This window comes from Trachypithecus francoisi, unplaced genomic scaffold (genome assembly GCF_009764315.1).
Source record: "Trachypithecus francoisi isolate TF-2019V2 unplaced genomic scaffold, Tfra_2.0 Lachesis_group16, whole genome shotgun sequence".
Taxonomy (NCBI): domain Eukaryota; kingdom Metazoa; phylum Chordata; class Mammalia; order Primates; family Cercopithecidae; genus Trachypithecus; species Trachypithecus francoisi.
The window spans coordinates 76,802,957-76,820,580 of record NW_022681461.1 but is presented as its reverse complement, the minus strand read 5'-3'; the positions used below and the strand labels follow the sequence as shown (position 1 = coordinate 76,820,580).

The 17,624-nt window shown below is 46.4% G+C and overlaps 1 protein-coding gene across 4 annotated transcripts in view; it reads right to left on the bottom strand.

Moving 5' to 3' along the window:
• Nucleotides 1-17,624, bottom strand: part of EPB41L4B (erythrocyte membrane protein band 4.1 like 4B) — a 152,707-nt gene that overhangs the window by 99,678 nt on the left and 35,405 nt on the right. For all 4 annotated transcript variants that reach the window (XM_033237865.1, XM_033237866.1, XM_033237867.1 and 1 more), the window contains exon 2: nucleotides 10,182-10,286. In XM_033237865.1, coding sequence (XP_033093756.1) covers nucleotides 10,182-10,286 — 105 coding nt within the window. The remainder of the gene's footprint in view (nucleotides 1-10,181; nucleotides 10,287-17,624) is intronic.

The following is a 17,624-nucleotide window of genomic DNA, read 5'->3' as shown; positions in this document are numbered from 1 at the left end:
ACAATGTTACATGAGAAAAAAAAAATCAGGTGGAATCTCATTTGTATAAAATTATTATTTTCTATCTAGATATGTCCAGAAGGAATTGTAGAGGTGATTTTTGGACAGTGGGGCTATGCATGTCATTTACTTTCTTTTTACCTTGCTGCCTAATTGTTTATTTCAATGAGAATATTATTTTTAGGGGGTAGGCTGCGTTGTCACGTCCATATTCATTTGTTGTTTTATGAGTTCACCTCATTAGAATTAGACGCTGCTAGTGCCCTCCAAAAAGCTGAAAACCCCCAACTTCGGCCCCTGGAGGGGGCTGATACAGACTTGATTTAAGCCTAATATTTACTTTCCTGCCAAGTAACATGCTAATGGCTATGACTAAACCTGTTCTTCTCACTTTCAAAATAATTCACCACTCATCCCCTAGTCTAAGTAGCCCATGAGAGGCTTATCACTTAAAGAAGCTTGTTCCATTTCTTTCCTTTCTTAAGTCTCCTCACCACTATTTTGAGTAGAACAAGCTGAGGCCTCCCTTTCCTCTTCCTCTACTGTCAAAGTCTCATCTTCAGCCAAGTCCTACTTGTGCAGTTTCCCCAGCTGTGCTTTTCCATCCTGGCTGTGTATTAGTATTACCATCACTTGAGGAACTTTGAAAAAGTCAAAACTCAGGTCCCACCCAAGACATTAAACAGAATCTCAGAGCATCAGTTTTCATAAATGCTTCCAGCGTGCCCGTTAAATATTTAGTACTGACGTTTTCCACATCCTCTCCTACCCAGGAAGAGGTTCTGATGATCTTGGAGATCTTGAAACATCCACAGCCCCTTCTCGAAACTGCTGTTTGGGCTGAGCAAAATCTCAAGCAATTTCAGGTTTTACAGGCTAGTCCAAGAGGTGAAACGGCCAAACATCTGTGGCTGGTGTGCATTCACAGGTAGACCACAGCCAGATACTGGTACGGGGCAGCTGACTGCTTTGCCCTCTGGCCACACTGTAAAAGGCACCGCCTCAGCCATTGTAGGCTGGGCTCCATCCTTCTTGCTCAGCCACAGAGTCCTGCCCAAAGCAGGACCTGCCAGGATAGACGCCTATGAAAAGTCTGGGGCTGGTGAAGCTGAGAATGGAACCAGAAATGGCTTCCTCATTTTAAAAGCTCCTTGACCCCTTGATGATGGGATCAGGTTTTGGTTGCCTGCATCAGAGGCAATAAGAAACCCAGTCACAATCCTAAAATGAAAGATGACAAAACCTATCTTGTATCCAACCAGTTCAAAATGATCTGACTTTCTTCTTAGCTGCAGGGGCCTTTGAGACTCTGATCACTCGTATTTTATCCCACAAGACCGCCTTGTGACTTGAACACTGGGGCAATGAAAGCCCAATGTAGCATTTAGTAAACTGTATCCTACGCTCGGCTTTGAGGACAGTATTCAGCAGCAGCGGGACCTGTCTCAGATGTTCACCTGTGGCCTGGCTAAATATAGCCATGCTGCCTGTGGGTAAACGCCAAGGCAAATGGCTCCGGCCCTCTTAGCAGACCATTAAACCAGTCACTGGAAACAGACAGGTGCATTTCTGAGTTCAAATGGCAGGACATTTTACTCAAACACTCTAACGGGTGTTAGAAAGGTGGTTTCTAATCTGAATTTCTTATCCAAGTCCATCTGGCAAAATCCTTTCCATAAATCAAGATGTGCGAGATGATCTTGGCAAGGCCCATCTGTTCCAATAGTACCTCAATTCTGGAAATATGACACCCATAAGCCTGGTTGTAGAATGTAATCATCTCAAATCTACATAGGAGCAGTGGAACTACAAGGCCTCAGAGCAGCTCAGGAGTTGAACAGCATCTAACAACTCTTTGCCGGAACATCTCCTGAGCCTTCACCATTAAGTCTGAGTGATGAAACTCATAATAGGATTTCTAGTACCTGCAAATTTTCTTGGCTTATAAAGAGCACCTAAGTCAGGCACGGTGGCTCACACCTGTAATCTCAACAATTTGAGAGGTTGAGGCAGAAGGATCGTTTGAGCCCAGGAGTTCAAGATCAGCCTGGGCAACATAGCAAGACCCCATCTCTACAAATTTTTCTTTCTTTTTAAAATAGCTAGGCATAGGCCGGGTGCGGTGGCTCAAGCCTGTACTCCCAGCATTTTGGGAGGCCAAGGCGGGTGGATCACAAGGTCAGGAGATCGAGACCATCCTGGCTAACACGATGAAACCCCATCTCTACTAAAAAAATACAAAAAACTAGTTGGGCAAGGTGGCGGGCGCCTGTAGTCCCAGCTACTCAGGAGGCTGAGGCAGGAGAATGGCGTAAACCCGGGAGGCGGAGCTTGCAGTGAGCTGAGATCCGGCCACTGCACTCCAGCCTGGGCAACAGAGTGAGACTCCGTCTCAAAAAGAAAAAAAAAAAAATAGCTAGGCATGGTGGCATACATCTGTAGTCCCAGCTACTGAGGAGGCTGAGGTGGGAGAATCGCTTGAGCCCAGGAGATCAAAGCTGCAATAAGCTATGATCACACTACTGCACTCCAGCCTGGGTGACGACAAGACCCTATGTATATTAAAAATAGGCCAGGCATGATGGTGCACGTCTGTAATCCCAGTACTTTGGGAGGCCAAGGCAGGCGGATCACCTGAGGTCAAGAGTTCAAGGCCAGCCTGGACAACATGGTAAAATCCCATCTCTGTTAAAAATACAAAAATTAGCCGGGCGTGGTGGTGCATACCCATAGGAGAGTCCCTTGAACCAGGGAGGCAGAGGTTGCAGTGAGTCGAGCTGCACTCCAGCCTGAGTGAGTGCTGGAGTAAGACTCTGTCTCAAATAAATAAATAAATATATAAATTTATATATATATAGTTTGTGTTTAAACTAGAGCTGGAAGGAATCTGAAGAGATAATCAAATTGTACCCAAAGGATGAAAAGAGGAACAAGGGGATGAATGCCTTTGGAGTTTACTGTATCACATCCATCCTCTGACTAAGGCTGGGGTGTGGGAGGTGCAGCCCTGAAAAGAAGCAGAGCTGGAATTCAAACTCACAGCCCTGTCAGTGTCAGCATTCAGTACTCCAGGTTTCCACACCACAGACTAGCTTAAAGTGCCTTCTCTGCCTATGGCGGATCTTTCCTGCTCCCCATGATGACAAAGCCCTATAAACTCACTTAACACCAGCTACCTGCTGGTGTGAGATGATTTCCTTGGAATCATCTAAATCAGTGGTGGAGACCCCTTTAGCAGCTTCCCATTCAGCACCAGTATTTGCACATGGGCAGGAAAACACTCGGCCTGCAGAGAGGCCTGTGGCATTTTCTTTTTTTTTTTTTCTTTTCGAGACAGAGTCTCGCTCTGTCACCCAGGCTGGAGTGCAGTGGCATGATCTCAGCTCACTGCAACCTCTGACTCCTGGGTTCAAGTGATTCTCCTGCCTCAGCCTCCCATGTAGCTGGGGTTATAGGCATGTGCCACCACATCTGGCTAATTTTTATATTTTTAATAGAGACAGGATTTTGCCATGTTGGCCAGTCTGGTCTTGAACTCCTGACCTCAGGTGATCCACCTGCCTAGGCCTCCCAAAGTGCTGGGATTACAGATGTGAGCCACCACACCAGGCCCTGTGGCATTTCTTGAGCCCAGTTTACATTTCTTTGGACCACCATGCAAGGAGGCAGAATATCAGGGTTCAAGTCGCAGCTCTGCCACTCACCTGATGTGTGGCCACAAGCAAGCCCACCAGCCCCCGGCCAGCCCACCTCACAGGCCGGGTACCTGAGCCTCAGCTTCAGCCCCTGTGAACAGAACTATCCGCTAAGCACTGTCTATGGAAACTGCACTGAACCAAATGGGTGGAAGGAAGGGGTTTTGTCTGATTTCCTGCAGTTGTAACACAGATTCTACTCTTAGCATTTATACTCTCCTATGTCCCCTCCAGGTATACCTAGTAGTCACTCTTTTCTTCTTATAATTACATCTGAGATGGCAAGAGCACCCAATAGTGTCCACACAAGTGGCAAATGTGACGACATTCAGAACAATCATTAAAGCAAAGCCAAAGGAGCTGCACGAGTCCCTTTAGCGGCCACTGAACCCTCCCAGCAGGCGCCATATCTATGTACCAGCCTCACTATGCAGCCCTGCACCTCTCATTGCCAGATTCTATGCTAAAAAGGCCAGAGGACACACATCTGACAAGACTTGAGACAAAGGTCAAAATCATCTCTTTTGGATTCCTTACTGCAAAATGTACCATCAGAAAAAGCTCCCTTTTCATGTTGAAAAGCAGCTTAGGGAAGGACTTAATGGTGGCCACATCTACCCTCCAGGACACCTGCTCCCAAGAGAGGAAGGGAGGCTCCTGCTTGCTGGGGCTGTTATTACCACTGCCCAAAACCCCTGCCCCTCCTCTGCCTGGCAAAGTCCTCTCATTCTCTGTGGCCCACATCTGTTCACCCTTCCTCTTGGATATCTTGTTCATTTTATCAATAATATGTAGACAATCCCTCCTCCAGACACAGAGGAACCTTTACACTGGTCCTTTAGAGGACTGAATACACTGTAGTTCAGGGGATTACTTGTCTATGTCTCCCAACAGAATGTGGCAGGCAGGGACAATATCCAGCTCATTTGTGCAACCATAGAGCTCAGCACTGAGTGAGCTCCAAATCAAAGTTGGCTGAATGGTATTCACTGAACCTTCCCTTTCTTGCTTCTATATACGTATGTACACATGAACCAAGTGCCTATCAGAGTCATGTAGCCAAGTGGAAAGTACTGGACTTTGGAATGAGACCAAGTTCTGAATCCTGGCTTTCACCTTTACAACATTCTCATGAACACTAGTGTCTCTGAGCCTCAGCTTCATCATCTGTAAAATGGTTCTGTTTTATGGCCTACTTTATAGACCAGTGGATGAATGTTAAACAAGAGTTACACAAAGACTGCAGTTCAGTGCCGGGCTCAGGGCGAGAACTGGGTAAACAGCACTTATCGTGATCAGGCAGTGGGAAAGTGAGACTGTGCAGGCCTGAGCCCTTGGCTCTCAGAAGCAAGCTTTGATACATAAACACAGACTCCCAGCCCCTGCTTTGAGCTGTACCAAAGTGAAATCTGCAGAGTGGGTTCCTGGATGGCCTCCTGTTTTGACAAGGAAAAGGGAAACAGGAGGTCCTAGTCCCACCTGCTAAAAATAGGTGATATCAATAGGCTTTGGCCGGGCGTGGTGGCTCAAGCCTGTAATCCCAGCACTTTGGGAGGCCGAGACGGGCGGATCACGAGGTCAGGAGATCGAGACCATCCTGGCTAACACGGTGAAACCCCGTCCCTACTAAAAAAAATGCAAAAAAACTAGCCGGGCGAGGTGGCGGGCGCCTGTAGTCCCAGTTACTCGGGAGGCTGAGGCAGGAGAATGGCGTAAACCCGGGAGGCGGAGCTTGCAGTGAGCTGAGATCCGGCCACTGCACTCCAGCCTGGGCGACAGAGCGAGACTCCGTCTCAAAAAAAAAAAAAAAAAGGCTTTGACAGTTGCTTCAGGGCTGGGCAGGGCACTATGGAAACCAGGCCTGGCTCTTTTCAGGGAGCTGGGGATATAAGCTGGGTATGCAGAGAGCCATGCCAAGAGCCCTGCAGCTGCCAACCCTCTGATCTGCATGTCAGGGGCTGGGTGGGAACACCAGTGCTTGAAGGAGGCTCTATTATGGGGCAATAAGCCAATAGCCAAGTGAACCATTTCCTTCTGGGTCCATCTATTACCCTACTGTCCGCAGAAACACCTCCTATGACATCCAATCACCTCCCAGGTCCTGTGAATATCAGTGACCCCAAAAGCCACCTCAGCAGGCTCTCCCCAAAGCCTCTTGTTTAAATTGGCTACGGCTTCTCCCACAGGCAATGAGGGCCTTACGGGTTCTGATCAGCTAACGGTACCTTTTTAGCAGGCTCACGCCGGGGGCAGTGATGACTTCTGGTCCCCCTCACACTGCCCAGCTACAAAGAGGAGACCCATACCCATGTCCCGGTTACAAAAACTTTTCTCCTCCATTAATTCTCTGAGCTCCTCAAATTCCCCATGAAATAGATGTTATTATGCTACCTCCACTTTACAGCTAGGAAACTGAGGCTCAAGAGTACGGTGTACTAGGAACAGCACATAGACTTGAAATGGCAAAACTTGAGTTTGAGTCCAAGCTGTGCTATTCACTAAGTGACTTGCCAAGGTCTAAGGGCTTTGGTTTCACCATCTAGAAGATGGTAAAAGAAAGATCTAGAAAGATTTGACAAATGGCTCTCCTCAGGTTCCTTCTGGGGCTAAAAAAGGTTCTAGATTATGTGCCTTGTCCCCAAGAATCACCAAGTTAAGAGGAGGAGGTCCTAAGTCTTAGGATCTAATTTTAAAGTTTTATATATATATATATATATATAATCTATATATATGCACACACATAAATAATGTGTGTATATATACATATATACACACAGACATACACACACATATACATATATATATACACACACACACACCACACACACACACACACACACACTTAACAAACCCAAGGCCAAACAGTCAAATGGCCACAGAAGGCAAAATAAGATTGGCACAGAAGAAAAAACACTTTGGAAGTTCAGGACACGCTTCAAGAAGGGTGAGGGGGAGTCATCTGAGATGGTCTTGAAGGATGGCTTTAGTTTAAACAGGTGAGAAACAGCAGAAGCAGTAACAGCACAAGCAAAGGCACAGAGGTAAGGGCAGGCATCATCAGACCCAGCCTGTAAGGAGTCCAGCTCAGAAAGCAAAGATGGGAATGACTAGAGGGTCCTGGGAGCTGCTGCTGCCACACAGCTCTTGCATTCTCAGAGCTGGAGGCAGATGAGGATCCCCGCCCGCCCACCTGCTTTTGCCTCATGTTCGTAGAGTTGGATGCTGGAAAGGCCTGAGAGCCTGAGCATCTGCAGGTGTCTGGCCTGGGAAAGCCGCCTGTATCCTGTTGTGAACACCCCTCCTGCTGCACAGTGACAGGGCACTGGCAGGCGGGAAAGCCTGCCAGCCAAGTCAGCAGAGGCTCATGGCAAAGGCCTTCATAATGGAGTCACAGACTTGGCTTTCTGGGAATCTGAGTGGCTAATGAAGGGTCACTGGGGATGAGGACATGCTGCCAAGGCAAGAGGCATAGGTTCTAATGGCAGAAATGAAAAATACCTTCTCCTTTCTAACTAGAGAAGGCATTTGGAGCAGACATGCCAACCTCCCCTTTAGACTCAGAATGACTGAACATCAGAATTGTAAGTTTTCTTGGAGAACAGGTCCAAGTACCCCATTTTACAGATGAGGAAACAGAGGCCAGAGGAGCAAGGCAGCCTATGTAAAGCCTACCAAATAAGTCAGAGGCAGAGCCAGGAACGAGGTCCAGTCTGACTTCTAGTCCAGGGCCATAGATATTCTGAAGCCAAAAATACCACATGCTTTAAGACACAAAGGAGAAGGTAGAATCAAGAAGAGTTCCAGGGAAGAAGAGGGCTGGAGAGTGGCAGATGCTGGAAACAGGTGGAGGATGCTGGGGACAGAGAGAACTCTAAATGTGGCATTCAGGAAGCAAGTGGAACTAGGACTGCCGCTGCAGGTGTAGAGAGTTGATGGAGAAGTAGGCATGCTCCCTTCACGTAAGGCAAAAAAAAAAAAAAAAAAGATGGACAGAATCGGAGGTGTAGGGGAAGAAAATTCAAGGAGTTTTAGATGAACGACCATGGTCTTCTCAGTAGGTGAGGCAACTGCTGGAACAAAGTCTCCGTGGGGACTGGACTAGAGGTTGGTGCTCAGATCCAGACATGGACCTGTCGGGTGGCCAAGAGTCAATCTGGGGCTACTGAGGCTCAGGGAGCAGCTAGGGGGCTTGGACTCTGCTGAACCTGTGATTGGTGCCGATGCCAGAAGGCACAGACTGTAGCTCTCTCCAGTAACGCCTGGCAGGCTGGGACAAGCCGCAGAGGAAACAGATGGGCCTGCGTGTCAAGGGGAGGCCAGGGGACAGTCACAGTGGCAGGAGAATCAAAGGCCAAGTGAGGACACAGGTGAGGTGCCCTAGGCCTGGCTCAGGCTGGGAGGAAGGCCAGGGCAGGAGGAGGCTGGGAGGGGAGAAAGGGCAGAAGGGGACCACTGTGGGCCAAGTCCAGAGGGAGAGGAACTGGGAAAATGGAAGGAATCAAGGGAAGTTATCCTGGAATGGGGACTGGCAGAATTCTGGATCTTGGAGTGCGGGTGGTGACAGGACCCATGGGAATCTATGTGGGTCTCGTCAATCTGCTCAAATGAAGCTTAAATGACAGGAAACAGTGTCCAGAATATACAGGAGGGCCAGTAACTTCAGTCCTGAGGCTACCCAGAGGAAGAGAAAAACTGAGACACCGAAGTCCTTGAGGGATGCGAAAGACAGTCATGAGGTCAGAGGGTAGGACACTGGTCGGCCCAACTTCACAGGAAGCAGAACTGGACTGAGAGGCGGAAAGGGAAAAGCTGTTCTGCTCTTCTCCCGGGCCGGGTGGGCGGAGTGAGAGTCTCTGGCTAAGAAGTGAGAAGGAACCAGGAGGGTTCGAGGAGGACACAGTTTGAGGAGGACACAGTTTGAGGAGGACACAGTTTGGGGGCAGGGTGGGGTGGCACAACAGGAAGTCCTGAAGTTGCAGAAGTGGCTGAGGTTGAGGGACACATCTGCACAGGGACACCCAGTGGGAGTGTCCACCCCAGAGGCACTGTAGCCAGGATGCATTCCCATCCAGATTCCAATCTGTCACCTAAGGACTCAGCATCTCACAAACATTCTCCAGCAGACCTAATTCCCAGGCATCAATTTTGTACATCTTCACCTTACAAATGTCACATCTCACCTGACAACTTCCAGATACAATCAGGAAGTATCTGGTAAGTATTTTCCAGTAGACAGCCTTAACCATTATGAGGAGCTCCAGGTCTCCAGCCCAAACATCCTGACCAGGGAACTCAGCCTTCAATACACTGTCTAAAATAGTGCTTCCCCTTCCCCCCGGCTACCCCTTCCTCGCCTTTATTTTTCTTGACTCCTATTACCATCTGGCATATGACATATCTATGTGCACTGCTTTATCCGCAACACTCAGCACAGGGCCCAGTGCATAATGGGCACTCCATAAATAGATTTAGATTGTCGAATAAATTATCTTTGAAACCCCAAGCTAGATTTTGCTGGGAAGGGGAACTATGAAGTCATTCCTGCTTTTAAAAAGAGTGGGTCTGAGCTGTGTGGAGTTCACTCATTCTAACATCTCCACTGTGAACAGTTCTGTCTCAGGCAAAGCAAGTAAAGAGCTGACCTAACACAGCCTCCTGGAACCTGCAAGATGGTTCCCAGCAACACTGAGACCTGCTCCGACCTCATCCACCCCCAATCCCACTAAGCCTGGCTGGCATTCAGCTCCGTTCACAGCACCTGCTTTCTACCTAGGCAGACTCTGCAAGAAGATGGTGGCGCAGCTTCTTCTGCTGGTTAAAAAAAAAACAGCACCATTAAAAGAGTTTCTTTCTTCTCTTTTTTCTTTCTTTCTTTTTTTTTTGGAGACAGGGTCTTACTCTGTCACCCAGGCTGGAATACAGCCACTAGGGAGGCTGAGGTGGCAGGATTGATTGAGCTTACTGCAGCCTTGACCATCCAGGTTCAATCAATCCTCCTACCTCAGCCTCCCTAGTAGCTGGGACTACAGGCACACACCACCATGCCTGGCTAATTTTTGTATTCTTTGTTGAGATGAGGTTTTGCCATGTTGCCCAGGCTGGTTTTGAACTCCTGGACTCAAGCAATCCACCTGCCTCAGTCTCCCAAAGTGCTGAGATTATAGGCATGAGACACTGCCCCCAGGCTAAAAGAACTTCTGTAATGATGTTTCTTCTTTCTACCTTTTCTAGAAATGTCCTTATAATGCATCCCTAATGCATCCCATTCACATCCTCTCCTGGTTATTGGCCACCTCAAGGGTGAGGCATCCTACAGGCATTGTGACGTATGGCACTTGGGCACCACAACCACCATCCCAATACCTGTTACTGGCACAGTATCACAGTTTTACTCCTGTTTTTCTCTACCCATTTCTAGCAACTGTAGATGTGCAATTAGCAATGACAAGCCAATCTGTTCTGAAATGAATCAAAGCAATAACTTACCGCAACCTGGGCAGAATCGAGGAACTGGAGGCCAAAGTAATCTGTTTCCACAAGGTCCAAGTGATACACAATCTGATCAAACAAATCCTGGCCTTTGGCATGTTTCTGAAAGACAATTGGGAAGATGAAAAAACTCAGGGTGAGACAGCTAGATAAGAAAAAAAAGGTTAAAAAAAACTCCACTTCTCTTTGTAAACTGCATACATGTCAGCACACACAAATTTTTAAATTAGTAATTAGTTTGATTATAAGTGTAATACAAACTCATGATTAAATAAACTCAAATGCCACATAATAGCATAAAGTTAAGAATCTAGATAACCCTGTTAACTTCTGCTAGTCTCTTTTTACAAAAAGAATACTTTTTGGATGAACACCTACATGGGAAGATAAGCTTTGCCAAAATCAGACATGCTTGAAGAAGGGTATAACAGGGCCTTACTCTAGCATAGCGAAAGCTGGGCTGTTTCTCAATGCAGGCAACCTTACTTAGGAAAGAAAGCTGATCCTCTGAAATCGGCTCTTCCAGCCTTCCGATTTCACAAAGTAGTAGGCAACCAATTCTCAGGGAAACCCAAAGACCTGCTGGAAGTCACAGGTCATGAACCAGGACTCAAACTCAAATTCCAGGTTCATGCCAAGGTTTTGAGTATGTGGTATACACATGGGGCATGAGCACAAGAAAGCAGTCGGAGAAACAAGGGGTCAAGTCCTGCATCTGCCACTTGACTTCGTACAAGTCACTCCTCCTAACGCTTCTATTCCTGACCCTGTAAAATGGACCTCAGGATACCTGCTCTCCCCACCTCTCCTTGGGAAAACTGAGAGAGAGTTTGAATGAGAAACCACTGCAAGAGTACTAAAGTCTTTGACAAATGAAAAGGCTTCCTAAAAGTCACCCAAGCAGAGCAGACATGCTTCTCAGATAAAACGACATCATTGTCAATGGATCCGAACACAAATATGTTTAAATCTAAGTGCCATAATCACAAAGAAAAATAAAAAACCCAGCTCCATACGATGACTCCAGTGGCAACTCCTTATTATGGAAACTGGTAAAGAAAGGGAAAGAATCCAGCACTGACTCTCCCTTTAACTGCAGCACTGGGTAACCTAAGAGTAGACGGCAGCATATGCAAAAATTAATTCAAAGTGCATCAAAGACCTAAATGTAAGAGCTAAAACTATAAAACTCTCAGAATAAAACATAGGCATAAAGCCTCATGACTTTGAATTAGACAATGATTTCTTAGCTATGACACTAAAAGCACAAGCAACAAAAGAAAAAATAAACTGGACGTCATCAAAATGGGAGACTTTTTTTTTTTTTTTTTTTGCTTCAAAGGACATCGAGATGTGAAGAAAGCGCAGACAACCCAGATGGGAGAACACGTTTGCAAATCTAGACTTGCAAACAACAACACATATATCCAATTTAAAAATGGGCAGATGTTATATATAGCTAGTTCCCCCCCAAACATACAAATGGTCAATAAACACATGAAAAGATGCTCAGTATCCCTAGTCATTAGGGAAATGCACATCAAAATAACAATCAAATACTACGTCACACTCACTAGGATGGCTATAATTAAAAAGGCTGGGCACAGTGGCTCATGCCTGTAATCCCAACAATTTGGGAGTCTGAGGCAGGCGGATCAGTTGAGATCATGAGTTCGAGACCAGCCTGGCCAACATGGTGAAACCCCGCCTCTAATAAAAACACAAAAATTAGCAGGGTGTGGTGATGGGCACCTGTAATCCCAGCTATTCAGGAGGCTGAGGTGGGAGAATCACTTGAACTGGGGAGGTGGAGGTTGCAGTGAGCTGAGATTGTGCCACTGCACTCAGCCTGCGCCACAGAGTGAGACTCTGTCTCATAAATAAATAAATAAAAAGACAGATCATAACAAATGCTGGAGAAGTAGAAACCCTCATATACTGCTGAAGGGAATGTAAAACTGTGCAGCTGCTTTGGAAAACAGCCTGGCAGTTCCACAAATGGCTAAACATAGAGTTCGTTACCACATGACCTAGCAATTCTACTTCTAGGTAAGAGAAATGAAAACATACGTTCATGTAAAAACTTGTACACAAATGATCACAGCAGTATTATTTATCACATTCAAAGGTAGAAACAACCCAAATATCTATCAATTGATGAATGGCTCAACAAAACGTGGTGTAACTGTACAATGGAATATCCCTTGGCCGTAAAAAAGAATGCAGTGCTGATACGCACTTCCACATGGATGGGCCTAGAAAACATTACACTAAGTGAAAGAAGCCAGACACCAAGGGCCACCACACATCAGATGATCTGTTTATAAGAAACCTCCAAAGTAGGGAAATCTATAGAGCCAGAAATTACATTAGTGGGTGCTTCGGGCAGAGGGGTTTGGGGGATGAGAGCTAAGGGGAGTACGGTTATTTGTGAGGGGGAAGGGGGATTTAAATGAAATGTTCTAAAATTGGTTGTGGTGACAGCTGCACAACTCTGTGAATACACTAAGAGCTGCTGGACTGTACACTTTAGATAGGCAAACTGTATGACATGTGAATCTAAATAAAGCTTTTAAAAACAGTAGGTTGGTGGAGTTTTTCTTTATTGAAGTATTTCAACAAATAAATGAAGAAGAAATAATAGAACTGCAATATCATTACTTTGCAATCCCTAATGGGTGGTAGGCTCTAAGTACTGAACATCAGTGGCTACGAACATCACGACAGGAGACAACTAGACATTACGTACCTCCTGATAAGAACACCCCATCACCTAAGATGTAACCTTGCTCCCCAACCTCTCTCTCCGCAAGATTTAGCCTGTGAGAACCAGTCAGGACAAATGATCTCATTTCTTTTTTTTTTTTTTGAAATGGAGTTTCACTCTTGTCGCCCAGGCAACAAGACTCATTGCAACTTCTGCCTCCTGAATTGAAGCGATTCTCCAGCCTCAGCCTCCCGAGTAGCTGGGATTACAGGCATGCATCACCAAGCCCGGCTAATTTTTGTATTTTTAGTAGAGGTGGGGTTTCACCATGTTGGCCAGGCTGGTCTCAAACTCCTGACCTCAAGTGATCCGCCTACCCTGGCTTCCCAAAGTGCTGGGATTAGAGGCGTGAGCCACTGCACCCAGCCAAATGATCCCATTTCTTTAGGAAAGAGAAGAGATAGAGGGGATATCTACAGATTAAAAGAAATGTAAAAGACATGTTTTTCTTTCTTTTTTTTTTGAGATAGAGTCTTGCTCTGTCGCCCAGGCTGGAGGGGCTGGAGTGCAGTGGCGCGATCTAGGCTCACTGCAAGCTCCGCCTCCCACGTTCACGCCATTCTCCTGCCTCAGCCTCCCGAGTAGCTGGGACTACAGGCGTCTGCCACCACACTTGGCTAGTTTTTTGTATTTTTAGTAGAGACGGGGTTTCACTGTGTTAGCCAGGATGGTCTCGAACTCCTGACCTCATGATCTGCCCTCCTCGGCCTCCCAAAGTGCTGGGATTACAGGCGTGAGTCACCACGCCCAGCTAAGACATGTTTTTCTTAAAAGCTAAATGAAACTGCGATGTCTAAGGATGCACACTTGGGTGATAAAACTAGAGAAGAACAAGGAAGTGGCCACAATAAAGTCAGGTAATTGTTGATCTTGTGGCAAGGTTACACTAAGGGTTTCTGGGCGGTGGGCAGGGTTCTCCCCTGACTTGTGTCGTGGTACCAGGATGTCTGCCTTCTCGTAACCCAGTAAACTGTGTACCTTTGTTTTCTTTGTGCAGCTGTATTTGTGTGACACACACAACAGCAATAACACAAAGTAAAAACAAAAAATGAAAACTGCATCATGGGATTACAGCCTTTAGGCTCTTTCCTTCCTCGATATACTCTGCCAAAGGCAACAGGTCAACAGAAGCAGAAGGCAGGATGTGCAACTGGAGAAACGAGGCTGGGGGGATGAGACGGCCTCATCTCTCTACCACAAGGACGCAGAACTATGACACATCAACACTCTAGAATACTGTTCAGCCATTATAAAAGATAATTATGAAGATGAGATAAAAAACAAGGAAAATTTTAACGACAATGTTAGGTAAACAGACTTTAAAGGAATAAGCAAGCTGTGATTACAACTAAATAAAAATACATATGTGTTATGTACATAGACTGCTTAATAAAAATAGGAAATTTGCTAAAATGAACATAGTTGTACAGATGCTCCTTATGATGGGATTACATCTCAATAAACCTATTAGAAGTTGTAAATGCACTTAAGGCCAGGCACAGTGGCGCATGCCTGTAATTTCAGTACTTCGGGAGGCTGAGGCTGGAGGATTGCTTGAGGCCAGGAGTTCGAGATCAGCCTGGGCAACAAAGCAAGACTCCATCTCTACAAAAAAGTAAAAACAACAACAAAAAAATTAGTTGGGCATGGTGGCATGCATCTGTAGTCCTAGCTACTCAGGAGGCTGAGGCAGAAGGGTCTTCAATTTGAAGTTTGAGGTCGCAATAAGCTGCACTGTACCATTGTACTCCAGCTTGGGTGACAGAGTGAGACCTTGACTCAAAAAAAGAAAAAAAGAAAGAAAAGAAAAGAAAAAATGCACTTAATACATCTAACCTACTGAACATCACAGCTTACCCTAGCTTACCTTAAACGTGCTCAGCAAAAATCATTGAACACAAAGCCTATTGTGTAATAAAGTATTGAATATCTCACGTACTTTATTGAACAATGTACTGAAAGTGAAAAACAGAACGGTCGCATGGGTACCCAAAGTATGGTTTTCACGGAGTGCATTATTACTTTCACACCATCATAAAGCCACAGAATCCTTAGTTGAACCACTGGAAATTGGAAACCATGTATATTAGGATGGAGCACAGAGAAACTGCGGGTGGCTCTGTTCCCAAGTTTTTTTTTTTGTTTAAGACAGGGTCTTGCTCTGTTGCCCAGGCTGGAGTGCAGTGGCAGGATCATAGTTCACTATAGCCTTGAACTCCTGGGCTCAAAGGATCCATCCCCCTGCCTCAGCCTCCCCAGTAGCTTGGATTACAGGCACACCCCAGCACATGGGCTAATTTTAAAATATTTTGTAGAGGCGGGGTCTTGCTATGTTGCCCACGCTGGTCTTAAAAGTGATCCACCTCGGCCTCCCAAAGCACTGGGATTGGAGGCGTGAGCCCCCGCGCCTGGCTTCTCCCCAGGTCTTAACAGTGATCTTCTGGCAGCTGTCAGAGACCAAATACAATTTATTAAAAATCACCATTCTGGTACTTTTCCTTCTTGACCTTAACAACCCATCCTTTGGGTATTTTTTTCCCCTATTACTATGCATCGCTACTGGCTCTACACAATACCTATTATCATGGCTCCAGTGCTTCATTAGAGAATCTGCTAGTGGGACAGAACTAGTTAAGTAACACTTTTAGCAGCAGGATGTGGCAGAAAAATTGGGCCAGGAGGAAGTAAGAAACCTGTGCTCCAGTCCCAGATGCACCACCAACTGCAACCCTTAAGCAATTCACAATTTCCCCAAATCCATATTGCCAACCCAGACTGATCCTGCAGCAGCAAATCTGCCATGGTGCCCTGAATACACAGGGCCACCAAAACTCAAATGGCCCCAAATCCAACCTGTTCCCCACCTGGGTCTCTCTGTTTTGGTTCCGGGCTGACCATCCCATCACTCACAGAGTACTAACTGAACCATCACAGTTCTACTTATGTAAAATGAAGAGGGTTAGCCTAAGTTTCTGTCTAGGTCATTCCAAATCTCACTTTTCTGATGTTTCTAAAATCTTAGAAACATTAGTGTAGAAGGGGCTCGAGGTGGAGGTTGGGGAAGGGATCTTTCGAGGGGTGGCAGGTCCCTCCTGCCATGCTAGACGCTCACTGAGCAGCCTCCAGGGTGGAAGACAGCAGGGGCTGGGGGATAGGTACCATCTTAACAATTCTGATGCCTTTTTTATATATCTATAACTGCCCCTCCCATATGTCCCCTAAGTATGTTCTTTGTTTGCTACCTTCTGCTGGAAGAGAGAATTCCTAACAGCCCTTTCCAGCTTCAAGAATAATCTGGTTGAATTATGAGGGCTGGAATGGAGGGGTCCTCCAAACAGGGGATCCCAGTGGGTTACCAGGTAGAATGAAGACAAGGTGATCGAGGTCACTGCCCTTGAAACCATCATCTCTCACTCCTCCCAGCCTGCAATGTGCCCTCTCAAAACTAAGAAAGCTCCAGGTAACTTACTTTGCCTGCACTGCCAGCCTGGACACCTCACCTGGGGCAACTCCTACAATTCCACAAACTGCCATCTCAGGCTTAGCCCAAACATTCTGTCTTTCAGGAGCCTCCTCAACTCTACTCCCGCCCCCGGAGAAGTAAATGCTCCCTCCTTGGCATTCCTGTAAGCAGGTGTGTGCCTTAAGTATATATACACTCATCACACTGTACTGCAGCTGCCTGTGCTCCTGTGTCAGAATCCTACTTCTGACTGAGAGCGCTCCCTCCCTGAGGACAGGGACCAGCTGTGTTCATCTGAGTACCCACATCTCTGGTCCCTCTATCCCCAAAGCACAGTGCCTGGCTGGCACACAGCAGGAGCTCCATAAATGACTATTTTATGCAGGGGTGGGTGGGTGGATGGATGGATGGATGGATGTGAATGGAAGGATGGATAGCAGTGGGAGCGGGGTAAGGTCTGGGGCCAAGAAAGAGATGCTTTGGATGAGCCATGCTACAACACTGACAACAGACTGGTGATGCTCTACCAGCAGCAGGCCTAAAAAAGAGGATACACTCATTAAAATCTTTTCAAATTAAGTATTCCATGAACAAGCACTGAGGGAACCGTGTGCACTGCCAAGGCTGTTTACCTAAGCATAATTTTGTTGCCACGATGCGACGCGCTGTCTAGTGGTTATAACAGAAGGTGAGTTACTGTGACAAGCCTGGAAAGCCATTTCTTGTTGCCTTATCGTTACCCAGGTCTCCCTCTCTGTGATGAATTCATCCACTTATTTAACAAATATTTGCCAATTGCTCATCAAGTCCCAACCACCACTCCGGGTGTTGCGGACACAACTCACGTTACTCCCTCACTATGGGAAGCCCTATAGGAACTAAAGGAAGTTCTCTCTGAACAAGTACTTCTCGAGGGGCCAAGTCATCCAAAACAGGGTTGAGACTCAAACCCAGAGATAGCAACGCCACTTCCCTCCCTGCCTTCTTAAGCAGAATGTACTGAATGTAACAGCTAAGTTGGGATCCCCATTCTGAAATGCAATAATGCTCCATCTCCTTCCAGACTTGTATGGTGAGCTGTTCCCAAACACAGCAGCCTCCAGAGAGCTCCTACCTTTGAGTTCTTGCATCGATGTTTTCTAGTTTTTCTGCCAACACATTAACTTTTCACAAAGACCAGCAACTGGTGGTTTTGAGTCAGTCTATGCAA